This window comes from Zophobas morio, unplaced genomic scaffold (genome assembly GCF_036711695.1).
Source record: "Zophobas morio isolate AGI-343-1 ecotype UQ-CSIRO unplaced genomic scaffold, CSIRO_AGI_Zmor_V1 ptg000030l, whole genome shotgun sequence".
Taxonomy (NCBI): domain Eukaryota; kingdom Metazoa; phylum Arthropoda; class Insecta; order Coleoptera; family Tenebrionidae; genus Zophobas; species Zophobas morio.
The window spans coordinates 15,202,194-15,225,610 of record NW_026972135.1 but is presented as its reverse complement, the minus strand read 5'-3'; the positions used below and the strand labels follow the sequence as shown (position 1 = coordinate 15,225,610).

The following is a 23,417-nucleotide window of genomic DNA, read 5'->3' as shown; positions in this document are numbered from 1 at the left end:
ATTCGGTTTTGTAATTCCTGATTAAATCGATAAAATAAATTCACGCATTCATTAATTTTTTTGAGTCACCCTGTACATGCAAATCCAAAAATATGAATGGAATGATAAATCACAAGTACAGACTCACCATATTTTGTACATTTTAGATAGGATTTATTCAGCAAAATTTTAGGGTGACGTCATCAATTTTTTAGGGGGGATGAGCAAATACATTTTGATAAAAAATCTACCATGCTTATAATAACTGTTAAAACATCTCCAAGATTTCAAAGCATTCGGTTCTGTAAATCCTGATTAAACCAATCAAATAAATTCATGCATTCATTCATTTTTTTGACTCACCCTGTATATGCAAATCCAAAAAATATGGTTGGAATGATAAATCACAAGTACAGACTCATCAAATTTTGTACATTTTAGATAGGATTTATTCAGCAAAATTTTGGAGTGACGTCATCAATTTTTTAGGGGGGAAAGAGCAAATACATTTTGATAAAAAATTTACCATGCTTATGATAACTTTAAAATATCTCCAAGATTTCAAAGCATTCGGTTCTGTAATTCCTGATTAAATCAATAAAATAAATTGACGCATTCATTAATTTTTTTCAGTCACCCTATATATGCAAATCGAAAAAATATGAATGGAATGATAAATCACAAGTACAGACTCATCATATTTTGTACATTTCAGATAGGATTTATTCAGCAAAATTTTGTGGTGACGTCATACATTTTTTAGGAGGGACGACCAAATACATTTTGATAAAAAATTTACCATGCTTTTGATAATTTTAAAACATCTTCAAGATTTCAAAGCATTCGGTTTTGTAGTTGCTGAGTAAATCAGTAAAATAAATTTTGCGCATTCATTAATTTTTTTGAGTCACCCTGTAGACGTAAATCCAAAAAATATGAATGGAGTGATATATCACAAGTACAGACGCATCATATTTTGTACATTTTAGATAGGATTTATTCGGCAAACTTTTGAGCTGACGTCATCAAGTTTTTGGAGGGGATAACCAAATATATTTTGACTAAAGATTTATGATGCTCTTTAGAGCCTTAAAACATCTGCAACATTTCAAAACATTCGGATTAACAGATTCAAAATTAAATTGCAAAATGTTGTTTTATAATTTTGATTTTTTTTCCAAAAATCTGGACGTTTCGGGTAAAAACTCAATTCGGAGTCGTAAACTACATGTGTAGGATTATGTTATTTTATACAATTTAAGACCCATTTACTATGTACAATTTTGAAGTGACGTCATCGCATTAGTGGTGGGGATGATTAAACAAATTTTGTTTAGTGTTTTACCATCTACATGATATTCCTAATATAAGTACAAAATTTCACAACAATCGGTCCGGTACTTTCGGAGATTATCTGTCTAATAAAAATCCGGGACGGCAGACAGACGGACAGACGGACAGACGGACTGACAGACGGAAGTGAGAGACCTATTTCTTCGTCTTCTAGGGGTCATGAAAGATCGAGAAAACGTAAAAGTAGAGAGTCGGCCGACGGACTCGATTACAATACTTCCTTTGCTTACGCTCGGGAAGTAAAAATTGGTCAAAGATATTTCGACAGAACTTCCCTCGCCCCTGAATTACAATAAAATATGTATATTCAACTTTTTCGAAAAAATATAAAATTTGTTTCTGCGATTATTTTTTTTAAGGGAAGCCCTATAACTTAAAATAAAAATATGTACGTTTTCGTATGGCTACCAAATTTTTGCACCCAATTAATTCAAAGCATGAGCCAAACAAGTTTAATTTTAATTTACGAAATACATACATACCTAGAGATTCATACACAGGGTGATTTCGAAATATATGCAATAATTGTAAGCACGTGCCGTAGTAATGTGGAAATATAGAAAAAACCAATTAAAAGTCGAATGGGTCAAAACTCCCATGCATCACCTTCGATACGATGCAACTGATCCACCTTTTAAACAGTAGGTGGAAAACCATTCGAATAAAAACGATATAAACACTTTCAGTTTCAAGTAAAAGTAAAACCGACTTTTTGCTGGTCATCATTCATTCATTCATTCATGTATTCCTTCATCATTAAAGGTCAATGCGAAAGATTATTAGTTGTAGAAACAATTGGTGGTCCTGAGAAGAATTGATATTTGGTAATGCTTCATGGTGATCAACTTTTTATTCTGACGGATGTTTGGTGCCCGCCACTACGATTCCACAGTGTTTATTAATATTTGTGAAATTTTGATTAACGTCTTTCAGAAACAGTGATAACTAGTAAGGAGAGTACCTACGTTGATCCTGAAAACGTATGTGTTTATTTTGGAATCTAGCAATAACTGATAGATGTATGTTGTGTTGCATTGAAAATTGGTCAGGATCCCGTTGCTATAATACTCACCCTGTATTATAACAAACTGTATGGTTTCTAAGGTCAATTACAAAATGTTATTGTTGTTACACTATTTTTAATTCTTTTACCAAAAATTAATTTGCACAAAGTTAGAAACAGGACTTGTTCTTGATCAAAATATTTATCTGTTCTTTTTAAAGTTAATTGTCCACGCATTTAGTTTTTAAAGATTTTTTTCTAACATTTTAATTCCACTATAGTATCTCCGTCTATCGTACAATCGGGACTAAAGTCTAGAAAATCATATCCCCTGTGAACAAAAAAAAAACTTAATCCGGAATTGGGTATATAACAATATAATTATCCTAGTTTTAAATTTACAAATCCCAAAGATGGAAAAAATAATAGAATGAAAATGAATTTGGCAACATTAATTTTTTCATTCACGCAATGTATTATTTTATTTTTTTTGGAAATAAACCTTTTTGTTTTATACGATTATACGTATTTATTACGTTATCACAAAACTATAAGTATCTTGAGAAAGAATGTGTGATTGTGGAAGTAATACATTAAAATCTGAAACAAATCGTCAGGTTTATAGATGAAAGATAGATTTCTTTCTTTTCTTTTTTACGATTCACGATATTACGTTTTGAGCAAAGTAGTGTGTAGTAAATTGCGTACACGAATGAACTTTTAAATTTTCAAATGAAGCGATTGTGATACTTTTAGGTTGAGTGGCGACATCTAGTAATAGTTTGGACAACGACGGCCGATGACGACTTAAAATTCGGGTTAGAAATATTAGAAATATCAAAGGCGCCGACTCCTGTTGTCCCTACCGAATGGTTTCTATACATTGGTAATGCAGACAGGCGTTCAGAGATCTACAAATTATGACGTGACCAAGTCTATAGATACAGATCGCTTGAATGTATGGAAACTATTAAATATCGTAAGAACCAATTGTACAAATCACCTAACATTAGAGACATGGGGTACAAGAAGTTATGCTCTATTTATTCGTCAAAAAAATTGATATAAACGCGATTCATCAAATAGCCCCACAACAAGTCAAGCGGTGTTAAATCCGGTGCACTGGCAGGCCACTCATTAGTACCTACCTCATCCACCTATCCATCTACCAGGGAAAGTTTTATTTAATTACTATAGCACTTGACGTCCAAAATGAGGTGGAGCACCGTCTTGTTGAGACCAAACAGGTTCTGCTGGTAACTCCGGATTCTGGTAATTGGGAAACAATTCTCTAAGTCTAGGTAGGTACTATACGATCCCGCAACAGCCTCTCTCAGAAATTAAATTTCCATAAATAAAAAACGACCAATTACATGGTAACCTATAATACAGCACCTAACATTCAGTTTTTCTGGACGTTGCATGTGCATTTGCTCCATCCAGTACTTTGACACAATGCCACTGACCTCGTAAATACATTTAACCAAAAGCAGTTAAGTTAAGAACGATGGATGGTCGACTATATACTAAACATCCTTAGATACGTTGTTGAAAGCCGGTTGTTTCAACATAAAGTGAAATTCCAATAAGACAGCTATTTATTCACAACAGAATAAATTTTGGAGCGCCAGTTGGTAAAAAACACCATTATTTATAGGTAGTGTTGAAATATTATAAGAAGAACACACAACAAACGGTCCCTCTAGACGCAAAACCGTCCGTTTTGTGTTTTGTAATTCCCTCCTGGTTTTAAAACTTGTCTCGACGATGAAGCTTTCCTCGGTCAGAATTTACCAGACCAAAGAACTTTTCAGCGTCTCCTAGAAAATGGAGAATTTCGTCCACGTACGTCGGACTAGGGTTGCTAAAAATCATCGAAATACTAAATGCAGAACCCTAAATTTTAAATATCGTGGAAGAAAATCAAACACTTCGACGCTTAATCTATTTAAATATGAAAGAACATAACACTTGGAATTATTGAGGAAAAGAAAGTTATTTTCAGACCAGTGGCTGATTTCATTAATGTCGTCTTGAAGCAGTTCAAAATGATTATTATTTCCAACTTTGCGATAAATTTTAATATCATCAGCAAATAACAAAATTTCGGAATGTTTAATGCAACGGGTGATGTCATTTTTAAAGTAAGTGTTTATTTTTTTACCCTACGGGCTTAAAAGATTCTTGACATCACAATTTTTTTCCTAATTAACAAAAACCAAATAAATACATTTTATAAACCAAATAATTCTTTTTTTTCCTTTACCTCATCCCCCCTTACCTCCGCCTTACTCTTGTCCTCTCCACTTCTTTCATCCATTCCACCCCTCTTCATTCAATATCTCTGTCACACTCTCCTCTCTTTCTTTGTTCTGCTCACAGTCATGCAGCATGTGCTCTATCGTCTCTCGCCCTTCTCCACACATCCTACACATTCTCTCACCTTTGCTTACCCAAAACTTATTATTTCTAACTTCATTTCCACGCCCAAATCTCGCAATTATTTTTTTTCTTTCGCGCTTTCTCTGTCTAGGTACTTTGGTATTGTTTCTGTTATTATCTTTCTATAGTCTGCATTATACCTACATTTACTTACACTCGCTCTTCTCTCTTCTTTATCTATGTCTCTGTCACGCATACACAACTCTTTTCTCATACTCACCCCCATTTCTCTCTTTCTCTCTATTTCGATCCATGCGTATCCTAGTCTTTCATAATATCCTTGTCTACCTTTGTGATGTTCTTTCCCTGCTTCCTTTTTTTTTCCTTCCAGCATTCATACAATATCCTACATTCCTCTCTTTCTTTCAACCTTTCATCATACTTTACAGCTCTTTTCCCAGTGTATACTCTTAATTTCTCTCGTTTACATTCTTCTCTTACTATATAGCCTGGCGTCTCTTTCCGTAGCCCTAACATCCACTTCAAATATTTTTCTTGTACTGCTTCCATCTCTGCATATTCCCTTCATCCCCATGTCTCCACTCCATACATAATGCACTCCTAACTAAACTATCAAACATTTTCATCCTTCTTCTTACGTCATGTCCAAATATTCTCTCACCTATACTCCACACCATTCCCATTATCTGCATTGCTTTGACCCTTCTTTCTCTTATGTGTGCTTTTACCGTGTTAGTTGTTGTAAACTTAAATCCTAAATATTTAAACTCCTTTACTGTGTCTATGATTCGATCTTCCCAACGCCACACTTTTTCCTCCCCTTTTCTCCCTTTTTTTCTGAACACCATCATTTTTGCTTTTTCTACATCTACCTCCAGTTTCTTTCTTTTAAAGTATCTTTGCAGATTTTTTTTCATCTCATTCATTCCACATTCATCCTTCGCCAATATTACCAAATCATCTGCAAATGCCAAACACCATACCTTTTCTCTCCCCACCACAATTCCTCCCGCTTGTACTCCTCTAAACATTTCCTCGATATCGCTTATGTAACAAGCAAACAGATTGGGACTTAATGGGCATCCCTGTCTCAATCGTCGTCCAAAACATTTCACTTTATATTCCTCCTACTCTCACACTAGTCACTGTCTCTCTATAAATCTCTCTTGCTGCTACAATTAACTTTTCACTCAATCCTCTTCTCTCCATGCATTCCCACAAACACTCTCGGTCCACCGTACGAAATGCGGCTTTTAGGTCTACAAACAGTGCATATACCCGACCTCCATCCTTTAACAACTCTTTTTCTATTAGATGATGCAGGATATATACATTGTCCATAGCCCCTCTACCTCTTCTAAATCCCGCTTGACTTTCCGGTAATCAGCTTTGGATTTATACTAAGGCACAGTAGGCACTGGCCTTGGGCATCAAAGCTGGAGGGGCCCCAAACCCTTTGGAAATGTATATTTAAAATTAAAAATTGCAATATTTTATTATTATCTTAGTACTCATTGACAAATTTTTAATTGTGCGAGTAATTCTTTGTGGTAGGTCACCGCAGCTGACACAGGAAATCACATGTGTAGTTTGCGAGCAAATCAGTACAGAATACTGAACCTTATACATAGAACCCGTATCCCTATGCTAACAAAGGTTGGTTTGCCGTACAAACCGTGTACAAGACCATAAAGTAGTTTCCGAAATTCCTGAGAATTTAAATAGGAGATTTTCTAAACAGGTCATTTAAGAAACAATATATTTCAGCATCGTTACAGTAGCAGATTTAGTACACTTTCGGCGCTTGGCAATTACAATAGCATTACAATTTGATTTTTATTTTAGTACCTTTGTACTGTATGTTATTGTTGTCAGTCATATTTAGAAAAGGTGTTCAGTTCTTGTAATTTTCATAAAAGTGAACGCCATTTCATTCTTTATTGAAGAATTTTTTATGTTTAAAATAAAATTAAAATTCGTAAATTATTAATAAATTTAAAAAGGCCCTTTGACATTGCCACAAATTAAAAAAAAATGTCAAATTGCTGTTAATTTTTTTTCTGTTATACAAACAGGGTATCATTTTTTTTCGGCTTCGACAGGCGGGTACAATCTTACGAAATCTGCTATTCAAAATGACAACATTTTGAAGAGACTTTCGGGCATCCGTTGGGAGACTCATGCTGTGCAACTTCAGCAATCTTGGAATCATTTAATAAGATAATAAATACTTTAGACTATATATTTACAAGTATAAATTGTAAATGAAGGTAGATTCTTGTTCAATAAAATTAATAAAGGCGTTATGCAAACACTCCCTTATTCCTGGGGAGGGTTGGGGGCACCACCAGTCTTTGGTGCCTAGGGCATTAGAATAGTTAAATCCGGCCCTGCCGGTAATATACACTTTTCGTTCATCTGTGTCATCAACCTTTCATTTAACACCATTGCGTACAGTTTATATGCTGTATTTAGGAGGGTTATTCCCCGATAATTCTCTACTTTTTCTTTACTACCCTTTTTATGAACTGGGCATATTTGCCCTACTCTCCACTCCCTGGGAAAATCTTTACCCGTCCACACATCATTCATTAACTCGCTCAATCTTTCAATCATCCCGTCCGTCCCAAATATCCACACTTCGTTTACCAATGCATCCCTCCCCGGTGCTTTTCCTCTTTTCAGTCTTTCTACTTATTTTCCTACTTCCTCTACTCGAATCTCCCCCTCCCTTTCTCTACCACCAATCCCGGTTTTACTATCTTGCACTACAATTCTCTCTTCCTTTCCATTCAACAGTTCCATAAAATGTTTCTTCCACTGTGTTATAGGTATGTCTTCACTAATCGTGATTTTGTTCTTCCGTTCTTTATTGATATCTGACATGCCTCTTGCTCAGTTCTTATGGCTTTAATTTTTTCTTCTTCTTTTTGCTGTATCTCTTCTTTCTTTTTTTGCATCGTTTTCTATAATTATTTTTTGCTTGCCAGTATTCTTCTTTTATACCTTTCCCCTTTTTTCACCTTCGTAAACATTTCCTTGCTTCTGTTTTTAAATCTCTGCATCTGCTATCCCACCATCTGTTCCTCTTTTCTAAATTTCTCGTTACAATTTCTTTTCTTATGGTTGCTTTTTCAATTTCTCTTTTTAATTCTTCCATTTTCTTTTCAGTTCCTTTTTCTTTAAATTCCACTTCCAACATTTTTTTTTATAATGCTCAATTCCTTTTTCATTCCATACCCATTATCTTCTTCTCTTTTCCTACTTCATTCCTTAAGCATCCGCTCCCTCTACTTATGCCCCTCACTTTTACTTCTAGTGGCATGTGATCGGAGTCCACTTTCTCCTATCTTGAAACTTTCTACCTCTTCTTCTGCTAATCCGTTTACTATTACGTAGTCTATTACCGATTCCCCTCTTTTACTATCCAGGTAAATTCCCCCCCCCCCTCGTCCCCTTCCTTCACCCCATTCAAGACTTCCCAACCTCTTTCTTCAATTAATTCCCATAGCAATTTTCCGTCTTTGTTTTCTACTTGATCTTTCGATTTTCTTGTATTTTCCCCATCTTCTTCCCTGCTTTTGTTCCCTATTCTGGCATTAAAGTCCCGTTCTAACAGTAGAAATTCTTCTTCGAACTCTTCGAATTTTTCTTGTATTTCTTGTTTCGTGTTTCTCATTCCTCTACTATATATTGTGCAGATTCTCCATCTTTTTTTATTTACAGTCAGTTTTCTTTCAACTATGCCTTTCATTTCCATTGCCACCTCTTCTATTTCTTTTATATCTTTCTTCACTCCTGTTATGATTCCACCTTTTGCTCTACCCTTGCGTTTTTCTTTTTTTTTGCTCCTTGCAATTTCCACTGAAATTCCTTTGGCAACACGTCTTTCAGTTTGTTCCAGTCTCTCTCTAGTATCAATGTTTCTGTTAGTCCCACAAAATCAAAATTTTTCACGTAGTCCCAAAATAAATTATCTTTCTTTTTCAAACCCGCAATATTCCAAAAGAGTAATTTTATACCATGTTTATCTTCCCCATTCTTCTTTCCCATTCCCGTATTATGTACAAAATCTACATTCTTAAACCTAAAGTCTTTATTTGTTCCATCATTACTACCTCTCCCCTTTGTGTTTCTTTCTTCGGTTAGTATTGACTTGATTTGAGAAATGTTTCTTCCAATTTTCCTTTATTTACATTCCATGTATACATTTTGTCCAATACTTCCAGCTTCTTATATCCCACCCTTGTTGTGTATCCTTTTTTTTTCCTCTTTAGCTATCTCCCTAATTCCTTTTTGACTTTTCTGCTCTTGTACTGTCCAATCATTATTATCAATATCTATTCTCTTTCCTCTCAGTTTTTTTTTAATTCTTCATCACCTCTTGTTTTTCCTCCCAAAGCGTCTTACCCAGTATTTTCTTGCCTTCCTCTTTCCCTATAATTATTGTTTCCACACTTTTACTTCTACCTCAATTTCTTTTTTTAAAAATTCCTCAACTTATCTTTTACTGAATTTTGCTAAACAAGAAGGTGTACCTCACACGCAGAAACTCTGTTCCAGTTAATCTGGCGCCTTAAATACCTACATTTTAAAAATTGTTAGATAATAATTATTCCTGCTGGTCTTAAGGCACAGTGACACACATTGTACAATAGTTAAGTCCTAACTGTCATTTATTACTTTAAGCCGGTTACTAGGAATCAATAGTTAATAACGTACACCTTACACCTAATTAGTGTTTGTCATTGGCGCAAGAAAAGTGTGGAGGAGAGATTTCTACAATAAAAAAAAGTTTTATATATATATTTCCGAGATGGCCGGATTTACTAGATTGTACTATTCTCTAATTGTAAGAGTATTTTAAGTGTTTTAAGACCACTCAAATTCTGCTCAAGAAGTGCAATCAATCATCATTTAGTTAAACTAAGTAATTAGTATAATAGCCAGTGACATTAATTATTAGGTATTAAATTGTATTATTATGTGGTATTTCAAGTGGTGTTTAATTATCGTGTATTCAACTGTTAACCACAGATGTTTTATTTAATCTGAAAATGAATAGTTGAACTGAAATGATTAAATATATGTAGTTTAATAAATTATTATTATTGTAACAGAGGAAAACCAACAGATTTTAAATTCCCCGTATTTTATATTTGAACAGTAATTATAGTTAGCTGTCTTTTTTAATGCATTTTTTTTTATTTGACTATTCAAAATATGTTTTTAATGATATTTTATTAACCTACAACTTTGTGTAGTTGCTTTTACTAATAAAATTCAGAAAATGTTTTTAAACAATAAAATTTTACGAGATTTTGCGGCAAAACCAATCTGATAACGGCTTATCATGAACAAATTGATGTTTTTTATAAATCCATATAAATCACGGCAAAATACGTCTCGTATGCCCCTCCCCTTGCGATCTCCTCGAAAATCAAGTCCAATTCACCTACGCCCAAATGCCCCGCAGTTCACCTATAAACTAACCAAACAAACGAATGTGGCTCGCATCGAACGGTAGCTCAATGTTTATATTCAGATTTTTAAATTAAAAAAATGTGAATTGTATGCAAAATTGTTTAGTATTGACTTGATACATTGAATATTGTTTAAATTATCCACATGAGGTGCCAACGTGATTACTTTTCGATTATTTTAAAGGAAACGGTTCTCGAAGTTTTGAGGTTATGTGATTGATAGTGGTATTTTTTGTTTAATTTAGAGCACAATTGGGAATTTTTTTGGTAAGTATTTTGCTTTATTTTTGTCCACGTTTATTGTGGTTAGTGTGTATCGTATGTGGTAATATTTAAGATTTTTGAGAGTATTTTGGCGATTCATACCGATAACCAAACATTAGGTAATTGTTAAAATTAGTTCATTTAGCGAAACTTCGTCACCGGTGACTTGATTTTTGTTTTATTTAATGTAAGTGTGTGAACTTGAAAAAAAAGTTACTTTATTTGTTAGGAATACAATTAGAATACAATTAGCCGGTAAATTGTTACCAGAATTTCTCCTATTATTCACTATTCATTTAAAAAGTTATTGCCCCATACTAATAATAGACACGTGTTCATGACTTAACGTTCCCAGATGTAATTTACTAGACATGAACAATAATTATTAACGGTTTATGTTATTTGCTCAGTTTTGGAATGTTTTGGTCGCTGATGTCGTTCTAAAAAAAATGGTAAGATTTTCTAAGTCTTAATTAATACAAAAATGTTCTGATACACATAGTAACATCATACGTAATTAAACGTAGTTCGTTTGTGCGAAAAAAAAAACAGTACACCATGTTTACTTGTACATGATAAAATTGTGTTGAACAGTGCTGGACGTAAATATTACGTCGTGCCGTAAGTGTGTTTTCATGTCATAAATATTGTTTCTGAAATAATTCCTAAAATTTGTTTTGTGCTTCTTTGTTTAATAAACATTCGAACTTCAAAAAAATCTCAAAATTCTACCGGTAGAGATTAAAGATATGGTATATAATTCAAGTTGATTTCGGAAAGTCTTCCTGATTTCACCAAATAATTTATTACATTCTAAAAATAACATAAATATGAATATTCCGTATTACATGATTTAATTGTATTTAAACTGACATTCCTGCAAACATCAATCATCACAACGAAGCGGCAAAATTTACGAAATTTCAAAGCCAACTTACATTCTTTTAAAAGCACTTGTATTAAAGATCGCATTGATTCGTCCACTTAAAACAATGCGGGCGTAACAATTCACAGGGACTTGAAAGTCTCCAAACTATTAAATGATAACACACAAGCAATAATTAATTTATCGACTTCGTACCTTCATCAGCCTCTATAAAATATTGTGAGTAAATAATATAAAAATAAATAATTGAATAGAAGTGTCACTTATGAGATCATCTTTTTTTTTTCACTAAACAAAAACTACACGTACAAAAAATTTTAAAATGACCTAGGAATTTCATTAATTTTGGTGATTCGAGTTTTTAACGAGAGGGGGGTTCGTTTAACAAATTTATCAAGGAAATACAAAATCAGGAATTGAAATTGTAAAATGGAGTTCTGTGATTGTTCAGAAATATATATTTCATACTTATGAAATTAACGTAAATTTAATAAATAGCACCGGTAAATTTCCTCGAACGTATCTTACAGTGCAGTCAAGTCCAGTTCACTATCATCCGACCAACCTTTTTATGAATGAGACAAACTGCGACATCAACTCCCACACTCCCAGACTATAGTTGGCATTTTTTCTTTTTTGTCACATTAATACCGGTACTTCTAGTAACCATAGACGCATATTTTTGCCACGCTTTTTTTTTGTAAGTACTGAAAATGCTAGCATGTCCATGATAATAATTTGCCAGAAACGGCGCCTTTGTAACATGGTATACGTGCTGTAAGTTTTCATTGGTGGATTGACGTCACCCGTTTCGTAGCGTCGACGTGATTGGCTAAATTTGAACATGCCACATGCTCGCATGGGATCAATTATATTGCGTTATTACGGGTTTTCGTATCGACAATACGAATTGAGTTACGGCTGGGTTTCGTTGCTGGCGGTTTTTTACCTTTAAGAGATAATGAACTCAAATAACTGTTGTGGCGCTGTGTGGGTTAGATGAGCATGTATCGATCTGTCGGGTGTATAATTGGATTTTATGTTTAGCAAGGAGGACAACGTTGTTTGGAATTTGTTTCACTTGTTGAGTAAATATTTTATCTAATGGGTGTGTGGACGTAGCCAGGAGCGGATTTAATTTTTTTAAGCAGTATTACTTTACTTTTGAAATTTAAGTAATTCAAACTGTTAATAAATTGTTAAGATGAGTTTATAAAGACGCTTTGTATCTGTACTTAATAATTGAATTAATAGAAGTTGTCTACCTACACTGTACAATCAAAAGATTTTCATCGTGACCTATTGATGAACCCGCATAGTTGTGAGCAGCGGATGTAATTCACAAAAAAAACTAACTGTACTCATATTTAGCACTAATTTTAAAACTGTCATTTCCACAGTTCATAAAAAGATTGGTCAGGACTTTTTAAACTAATTGATCAATCAACTGTGTATTTTAGTAGTTGTCGGTACCGTAATAGCTACTGAAAAATTCTCAATTAGTTTAGAATAGTTTAGATGGTTCGAGGATGAAAACATAAATTAACAATTTTATCTTAACAGTAGTGGTGTATTAACAATTTGTTTTCATAAGAATTAAATTGCAAAACCGACGTTTAGTGATATTTCAGTGATAAGTCAAATCTGACATTCAATACGACGGATACAGACATGTAAAGAGTACATGAGTTATTGATTTATCTTCTGAGAGCCCTAGGGTTCATCACGTGTTATTCCACATACACATGTGAGTGCATTTGAACAATAAGTAATATCCTTAGATTGTAAAACCGACGTTTTGTGTTCCTTTCATCTTTTCTCGACGTTTTCAGACCCCAAGAGTATGAAACTATATGTCTCCCGTTTACGTATGTCTGTCTGTCTGTCTGTTTATCGTCCGTCTGCCGTCTGTCGCAAGTGTAGATTTTTATTAAACAGATTATTTCCGAAACTATGGGACTGAATGATAACGTCATTTATATATAGTCCTGTACTTGTGGTTTGTGAATCTGCCTTGATTTTCTTTATTAATATTATTATCATATTTTTTGTTGATTCCTTCTTCTTCCGTAGATGTGAAGCTGAGCAAGCGTGCTTGTGTGTATTCGCTTTGGATTTGAAAACCCTGGGTTCCATCTCGATCCGTTTTTTCCAGTTTTTTTAATTTATGAAATCAATAACGATTCACCCTGTTTTCTCGAAAGTTCGCGAGTATAGTAATCTTGCGGTCGCCTATATTTAGTAAACTTAACATCTGGTCAACCGGCATTTGTATGCGCTTAATAGTTGAACTCTTTCAATGTATAAACATAAACAGTCGAAGTTAAGCATGTACATTCAGTGCGACAAATGGTTGATTCCGAAGTTTTACGTTGAAATTTCGCTATTGCTGCTTGTATTCGTAGACGACAAGATCTTTCGAGGAAGCTGTCGATGTAAACGACTAGATTCGAGCCATACGTTCGGAAGCCACTCATTTTGGAATACTATAAGTAATATCAATGGTTACCTAATCTGACATTCTGAACCCCACAAGATACGCCGATGATGCTGGATCACTGTTCGATCTGGACCTCTAAGACTCTTAGGATGCTAAGAAATTGGCAGTTTAACTGGAATAGAATACGAAGAAATAAGTCTCCCGTTCCCGTCTGTCTATCTGTCCGTCTATACGCCGTCTGTCCGGATTTTTATTAGACAGATAATCTCCGAAAGTACTGGGCCGATTGTTGTCAAATTTTGTATTTATATTAGGAATATCATGTAGATGGTAAAACGCTAACCAAAATTTGTCTAATCATCCCCACCAATAATGTGATGACGTCACTTTAAAATTGTACATAGTAAATGAGTTTTAAATTGTATAAAATAACATAGTCCTACGCATGTAATTTATGAAGCCGTGTTGAGTTTTTACCCGAAACGTCCAGATTTTTACTTCCCGAGCGTAAGCAAAGGAATTATTGTAATCGAGTCCGTCGGCCGACTCTCTACTTTTGGATTTTCTTAACCTATAATGACCCCTAGAGGACGAAGAAATAGGTCTCCCGTTTCCGTCTGTCTGTCCGTCGGTCTGCCGTCCCGGATTTTTATTAGATAGATAATCTCTGAAAGTACTGGGCCGATTGTTGTCAAATTTTGTTTTTATATTAGGTATATCAGGTAAAACGCTAACCAAAATTTGTCCAATCATCCCCACCACTAATGTGATGACGTCACTTCAAAATTGTACATAGTAATTGGGTTTTAAATTGTATCAAATAACATAGTCTTACACATGTAGTTTAGGACAGATTTTTGGAAAAAAAATGAAAATTAGGAAACAACATTTTGACATTTAATTTGGAATCTACAAAACCGAATGCTTTGAAATCTTGCAAATGGTTTAGAGTTATGATAAGCATGATAAAATTTTGATCACAATATAATTACTTATCCGCTCCAAAAAATTGATGACGTCAGCCCAGAATTTTGCAAAAATAAATCGAGGAACTACAAAACCCAATGCTTTGAAATCTTGGATGTTTTAATGTAATGGTAAATTTTTGATCAAAATGTATTTGCTCATTACCCTAAAAATTGATGAACCGGGTGACTCAAAGAAATTAATGAATCAGTCAATTTATTTTATTGAATAAATCAAGAATTGCAAATAAACTTAATACTTTGAAATCCCGGAGACGTTTCATATTTATTGTAAGCATGGTAAATTGTTAATCAAAATATGTCTGTTTATCCCCCCAAAAAATTGAGGACGTCATCTCACAATTTTTCCGAATAAATTCTACTCATTTTCCCAGAAAAGTGTGAGAGTACAATATGTACTGTTGTTCTTGAATTTCCATTTTACACTAAATAAAGTACGTCAGTGAAAGGAGATGGGTGGTTTTAGATTTAGCTTTTTCTAGTTTTATGAGCAAGCTGTAGCCCCGCCCACCCACCCCTTCTTCGTCCCAGTGACTACTCTTAATATTGTTCAGTCCTATCTTAACAAGTTTTAGCCCCGCCCACCCTCCCTTTTTTTTTCTTAGAGGATATGTCATTTACCAACATCAATCTTACCGTAACAAACACTAGATCCGCCCACCCGCCCTCTATTTTCTTACGGGATATGTACTTTGCCACAGTCCGTCTTATGTTAGCAAGTATTGCGCTGCACCAATCCAAGTTTAACTCAACTCGAAAATGTTAGATATGAAGAACAACCTTCGACCAATTTTTGTTCTCTGTTGCTCTGTGACTAGTATTAAGCATGTTGATGGCGTCTTCATATTTTTTTTATTATTAAGTTAAGAACGTCCCACCCCCAGAGCATTTTGTTCGATTGTGGTTTAATTAACAATTTTAGTCCTTTGTTTTGAGGAGGGACAAATCAGAAAAATTTCTACGTGACATTCTTTTGATGTATAAATATAAATACTCGAAATTAAACATTTTATTATTGCTGAGAGTACATTTTTCCCGTTGGTTATCTGCTTTAAATAACTTTTGTATTGTCCGTACTTGTGCGGCTTCCTCTTGGAATTTGCGCTCCTACGACGCAAGAGCTGCGGAGGTGTTATTTATGCCGCTGGAAAATCGCAAAATCAAATTCTATAATTTTTAAAGAAGCGGGATTTGTTGGACTTGAACTAGGGAAATTAAAAATAATGCAGAATTTAGGTTATGTTAAAACACGCAATTGTAGGCAACCCAGCACCCACCACAAACAAGTTGTATGTTCTAAGAAACGCCCTACGTAATTTGACGACGTAATGAACAGCGAATACTAACTTAATCAGAAATTTAAAAAAATACCTGGTCCTTTTTTTACGTATATTGGAAGAGCAAATAGGTACAGCCTATTTTAACCTTTAACATTCTAATTAATTATGGATAATAGCGCTAAATTACTGCACCATCATTAAAGATTATTAGTAATAAGGTTAAATTGCAGCAACATTGTTAGTTTATAATATTATAATAATAATATCAAGCAAAATTTATTATTGACAAACAGGATATATTTTACTTGTGACAGTACAAAGTGAAAAACTGTAGTAGTAATTCTGTCTGTTTATAACTAGTTTATTTATTTTTGTAGTACATAATTGTGAATCGACTTTAAGTACTAATGGTTCAATGATTATTATTATCTTCAACAAACGAAAACGTCTCTGTAGTTTTAAAAAATTTCTCTACAGGATCATTTAAGGCAAGCAGAATTTTCTGAACGATAATCAAATTTGAATTAGAAATAATTCGGATAGATATTTACTAATCACAAAAAAAAATGATACGCCTGAAATTTTTTTCGACACGAGTTCACTACTTGAATGTTGTTTAAGTTGGTATAGTAATTGAGAATAATGATATAATATTCCATAAAAAACAATATTTATCACGCAATTTATCACTACCTTGAGTCGCAATCACGATATCGGGTATCAGAATTCATAAAACACGCCACTGTTTTACTCCTCGCCAGACAATTTGGATCCACTTTGATAAGATCAGTATTTATTAATAAGATATTTTTTATCAAAGTGATTCACTTTGTCGTCTCCGGTAGTCCCACCGATCACGCAACTCAGCGTCAACTTTAGCCGTCCCAAGCTTTGGACCATCGCAATAGGACTGTTTTGAACAATGGCATTTGCCGTAGATCCCTCTGCCCACTGATTACCACCAATCAATAACCATTTTGTTGAGTCTAATCACCCGACCACGTGCAGCGTATCGCTTCTTTTCGAAATTGTGATAAAACGTGATACAGGAGGTTGCAGTCTTTCATTCGTGGTCATTCTATCACCACGCGCCTTATCAAAATCTTTAACATGATCAACTTTTCGCTTCGCTAATGTCAAAACAAGGGTACCTCGACAAGGTTATCTTTATCGTCGTTGATGTAGACAATTTTCTGCAATTGGATAAATCAGTGTGGTGCTTTTGGCAGTAGTTGCGAGTTCTGTTTGTTGCTGTTGTTTTGAGTGGTGTTTTTATGTGGCAAAAGTTGTGGAGTACTCAAAAGGATAATTCGGGTAAGTTTGATCTGGAATTTTTGACGCTGAGGGGTATTATGTAATAATGTTGACATTTTTGTTACTATTTACAAAATCTTGGGGAAATGTGGAGAATGAAGGTCAGGACAAACGGTCAAACAATGTCGTTTGCTAACTTTTGACTGTTGTATTTCCATTAAAGCAGGTTGTGCGTTTGACTGGTGAGGTGTCTTTATGTTTCGATATACCTTTATGATAATTGTTTTTGCGTGAGTATGGATTGTCATTATAATACACCATTGTACTACGTTGATTGATCCACACATGCATGAATGTCGTTGGTATGCTTTTAGATTCATTCAAACATGGTTTTTATGTTGTGCACGAAATTTATTTTATTAATCTGTTGGTCTAAGTCAAATTTGTAACATCCTTTGCAGAAGCACAATTTTATATCTTTATTTTGCTTTAAACGGCGACAATGTTAACAACGATTGTTCCTGGTGCTTTTACTGTCGACAACCAAATACAACATTATGAAAGTAAAAATCAATATTTGATATCATCGTGTCAACATGTATATTAGGTCATTGTTAGAGATATTTTTTATATGAGCAAAGTATTTGCACGTTATGACTGTGCATTAAAGTGAAGACAACTTACGTACTTACTTACTGTTCCCGAAATGTCTGCTACCTTCGTTGTAGAGGTGAGATTTTTCCTATTGACTCCTATTTTGTGCTGCTTTTTTCCCCGTCCAGCTGAGTTTAGTAGGAGTACTCAATTAATTAAATTACAGGTCGCTCGCGTCTTCTTTTGGACTATGTTGTTCTTTATCACTCTGAATTCATTATTTTGTGGTCTATTTTGCAATGTAGATATCAAGAGATTTTAGTTGATTTATTTATATCGAGCGAGCAACATAATTTGTAATTTAGTCATCCTCGGGGTTGAATCCGAATATCTTGTCGGAAATGATGTTTAAGTTAAGCTACGTCATAGAGAAGTTATTCACAAAGTTAATTTATAATAAATTATAATAAATCATGTCTAAAATGTGCAAAATATATATGATTAGTCTGTACTTGCAATTTATCACTGCATTCATACTTTTTAGTTTTGTTTATACAGGGTGACTCAAAAAAATTAATAAATCAGTCATTTAATCTCATTGAATAAATCAAATTATGAACGAGTCACCCCATTTTTCCGAGAATGTGAAAATACAAACCTCATTATTTAATAAGAATTATAATAATGATATTCATAACATTTTTCGATTGTAGCTTACTGTTTAGTAGTTTTGAACCTCTGTTTTGAGAGGACGAACTCATTGAAATCAAACTAATTTCTACGTGGCATTCTTCTGATGTATAACATAAACACTTTCAAGTTGTTTTTCTTATCGAGGATAATCTAAAGACGTACGGTAATGGAGGCCATCGGGCAATTTGGTAATTTCATATTTTCTCGATGTTTCATAACCCCTATACAATGCCGTAGCTAGGACGCTGGGGGATGCTGAGCCTCCCCTAGATCTAAACAAGTTATAATTAACCAAATGTGAACTACAACATCGAAAATCAAAATAAAATGTAGTGTTTTATTCAATAAGCGGAAATCAAAGCAGTAAAAAAGTCTGGACCGTCGGCATTGTGATCCGGTTATTGCAATTCGTAGAAAACATCTTTTAGTTTAGTTTCTGTTTCACTGTCACGTCTACAGGTTGATAAGTGTTATCGCTATTTATCTTAAATTACGAGTACCGTTAATGATTTTTAGTTCAGTCTCTGTTATTACATACGGCAGACGTGATTAAATTGTTTCATTTTTTATTGACTATAAATCACTATTCAAGAATAACAATAATACAATACTTTTATTGTTAGTATTACAATCCATCTATCCAAACTGATATATGCGTCCTTGCAAAAATGTGAATGACATCAACACATAATTTTGTAATAGAAAAACTCACTTGTAACAAATGGTTAGCACGTTTCTAAGCTTTACTCATTAGATACATATTTTTATTTTAACTTATAATAGTTGCCATGAAAAAACAATAAAATTCGCAAAATCCAAGTAATCTTCGAGCAATTTTTTACTGCTATCTTCTTTCTTCTTTATCTTCATTACCAAGTATAGGTCGCCGCTTATTGAATGACCTCATTTTACCTTTGTATCATTAATTTTTTAGCTCTCTTTGCGTCACTGCCATTAATTCTATTATTATATGTCCCTATTTACTGCTTCACAAGTATATTTGCGAAGGAATATCTTTGAGTTTAAATGATATATTTCGAGTTATCACATCTTTCAGGACTCAGAGATCTATCGCTTTTACCTGTTTTCTGCTCTCACATTAAAATCTCCAATTATTATTAATGTCGTTTTTTTGTTTTTAGTCTTTGTTTGAAGTTGCTAGCAGAATTTCTCTAGTTCTGTTTATTCTCTCCTTCATTTCCCCTAGATGTTATTAGTAATACAAGGTTTTTATAAATTATTAAAGGGTGGAAGTAGGTCACGAAAATGTGCCGCTTCTCAGTTTTCGACTTTATTAAATGCCCAAAGACGCACGACAATTACCAAACAAAATAAGAAACAAATTTATTGCGGCTAAACATCGCAGTAAATGTTGAAAATGTTCACCATTTTGTTCAAGACACCCTTTTAAATTTCAAATATGTTCTGTAATCCTTTCGTCAATTGACTGACTGCTGAGGAAATCTTGTCAAAGATGTTTGCGAATTCTACTTAACTCGTCTCAAATCAACAACTTCCTCAGATATTGAAGGTCTTCCAGAAGATTTCCCTTTATTGACACTGCCAGTTCAAGCAAATCTGTAGATTACATCTCCTCTAACGATGTTTCTTGAATTATTAAATGACTGTATTTGACCAAATATTCTTGCTGACAGGTGGTTACAGAATACACTTACTCACCGTTTACGAATGTCCCATTGCAATGAAAGTGTCTTGTTCAACAGAATAAACCATTTTCACAGTCTTCGCTTCCTAGCACAAAAACAATATTTTCGTACGCAAGCACCAAGAGTTTTGAAAACGACTGTTTTGTTGTTTTAAGCTTGAATCCACGAAAATTACTGTAATTCATACGTGAAAAACGATAAAACAATAAAAACGATGACTTTAAATGACATGTTACAAATGACATTAATGACAAATAGATCATTACACATCCCTCTCTTTTCTTCTTGGTTTCTGTCAGTGTCATATTCTTTACTATTTATGATCCTGGTATTCCATGTTACTATTTTCCCGGTTTATCTTCATATTTTTATTTTTTGTTTCATCTTCTCTTGTTCTCTGTTATGTCTCAATTCTATTTTCTCTGTTATTCATCATTCAGCTGATTACATGTCCCTTTTATTTTATTCATAAAGTAATGACAAAAAAAATAGCAATTAAAAAAGATTGTACCATAAATTGGCTTTTAAATTTCGTGAATTCAATGCCCAAATGTTTTCAGTGTTTGTTGCCTGATAAGTCAGCAACCAATTATGCTGGTCGAATGACAGCTTGTGACCTCGTACCCCATGAAAGCTGAGACTTCTTATTAAACAAGTAACTTAATGATTAGTTGAGGTGACTTGCTTATCATCAATCATCGTTAATAGCACTGGCATTCAGGAATTTGATATACAGGGTGTTCAATTTATCTGTTCACGCCTGAATATTTCTGCGTAGGTAACCCATTTTACGTTTCATAAACAGCTTTGATTAATTTTAATTTTTAAATAATCATGAACGCATGAAAAGCAATAATCAGAAACAAAATTATGACAAATTATTTCTGTCAGCCAAATATTTTCAATTTTCGTTTGCTTTAAAACGAATTCTGAAAAAGCAGGCATGCTATTAACATTGGGAAAGTGTGACAAAAATTTTGATGCGGGCGTAATTTCAACTTTGAACAAAAGATCGACATTTCAATTGATAGATTATATCTAAATATCTGGGGAAGACACAATATTTTTTAAAATAAGTGATTGTTTAGTGTTTAATTAATCGTTCATTTTTCGAAGGAAATTGCATTTTTAGACGAGGAGAGAGCATTTTTCGCTCCAACTTTTATATCAGTGCAGACAACATTGAGCTCTATGGAGAAGACCCGGTCATTTTTGTTTAAAATTTATATTTATCAAAATATTGCTTTTTAAAAAAATACTGAATAATGAAAATAAAGTGAAACTAGGCAACCCTATTTACAAAGATCCATTTCAATAAATAAATGGCTGAGTTTTACACAGCAGGGAGCCTTGCCGACCGATCAGTTCAGGTACTTTAGACCATAAAACTCATAAATACTCTTAGCTGACCAACATTGTTGAAACTCTTTTACAAGTCGACTTCTTTCATTACTGACATAATTTGATTTAAAAGTATGCAAATTTTTATAATTTTATAGATTCTATTAAAATATTTTCTTTCAAAAAATTATTCAAATATTTTTTATTAATCTGGCATTTTATATATTAATCAATACACAAAACTGACAAGATTTAGATTCTCATCACTTCACTAACCACTTATTTACCTAAACAATCATATTTATTTAAATTTAATTTTTTTATACTCTTTTCCGCACCACCTATGAGGTAGAGTATTATAGGCACGTTTTTTACGTGATATCTCCAGTAAACCTTTTCCAATATTACTATTTATTCCTGTGTGTGTTTATACTAGAAGGACAAAAGATTTATATGAACTACACATGACGCGAATGCAAATAAAAAATTTTAATTGTACAATTTTTTCTTTACAATCTGTCTAATGGGTTGACTTGTTTAATAACGAGAATCTACTCTCTCCGGTAGTAAGGCATATAAATAAAATTTTTCTAGGGTTCTATCATATTATTTTCGCAAAATTTATCATCTCGTTGAATTAAGCATTATTTAAATTGGACATTTTATATATTTCTACGATAGCGTTTTTGTGTATTAAGCCGTCTGGCGATGCCGCTAAAAATGTACAAACCGCACTATCTTATTGTCAGTTTGGTGTTACTGCAAAATGCTTCAATTGCCCTTGCTTCATTTTCTATGCAAAGATTTTGGGAGAGTACATGCTGAACTAGATTTGCAGGGATGTAAAATGTTTTTCACAGTACAGTAGGATTGGCCGTGTTACTTGTTCTCTCATTTTGCAAGTTTTACCAAAATAACGTTCGATTAGTCTAAAGGATTTTTCTGCGCACCATTCTGGATTATGGCGTTCGCCAATTGTGTTTTGTTCGATTAAAAAGACATCAACGTTTGAAAGTTTTTGAGAAATACTTTTTGCGATGTGACATATCAGGTATTTCAACTGCCTCGTTAGATACATCGTCGCCCGAGAACTTGTATGATCCACAGACCGGAGCGCGCTCAGGCCAATGTCGACTCTAGAAGCCTCTCTGCGGGAAATAGTTAGTATTTAGATGCTTTTGTTTACACACATCTCACATGTTTCACTCGATTTTGACACGCAACTATTTTTTTGTTTAACTAAGAATTAATTCTTTCATTGCGTTTGATACTAACGTCCTAAATTAGCAATACTAGTGGTACAGTAATCATGCAATAGATTTTTTTGGGAAAGTACAGTTATTTTTATGTTTTAGCAGCAATGTGTTCTACTTTCTATTAATTTTTACATATTTTTAGTTACAATTTTGGTAGTTATTTTTTACTTTTATTTTAGTAATAATAAATAGTCCAAATATGAAAAAATAAAAAAAAAATTAAAATTGGAAAATCTAAAATATAGAAATCGAGAAATTGAACAATCGTATAATTGAAAAATCGAAACATCGAAAAACTGGAAAATCGAAAAATTAAAAAAAAACGGAAAATCAGAAATTTAATGAATTCCGAAAATTGAAAAACTGACATATGCATAGAAGAACTGAAAACTCGAGAAATCGAAAAATCTAGAATTTTAAAAATTGAAAAATTAAAATATCGAAAAGTTGAAAAATTGCGAAATCGTATCATTGAAACATCGGACCATTGAGAAATCGAAAAATAAAAAAATGGAGAAATCTAAAATTTGAAGAA

General features: G+C 33.5%; 1 protein-coding gene across 4 annotated transcripts in view; it reads left to right on the top strand.

Moving 5' to 3' along the window:
• Window positions 1–10,242: 10,242 nt before the first annotated feature.
• Window positions 10,243–23,417, top strand: part of LOC135139095 (acetyl-CoA carboxylase) — a 50,002-nt gene continuing 36,827 nt past the window's right edge. Inside the window, exon 1 of one of the 4 annotated variants that reach the window (XM_064069184.1) lies at window positions 10,243–10,488. Coding sequence is in view for 2 of the 4 variants with exons in the window: in XM_064069179.1 (XP_063925249.1) it covers window positions 17,352–17,391 (40 nt within the window). In the remaining 2 variants the exon portion in view is untranslated. Of the gene's footprint in view, window positions 10,489–16,941; window positions 17,392–17,602; window positions 17,622–23,417 lie in introns of those variants that run through there. The other 3 variants (XM_064069179.1, XM_064069183.1, XM_064069185.1) reach the window with 3 other exon arrangements.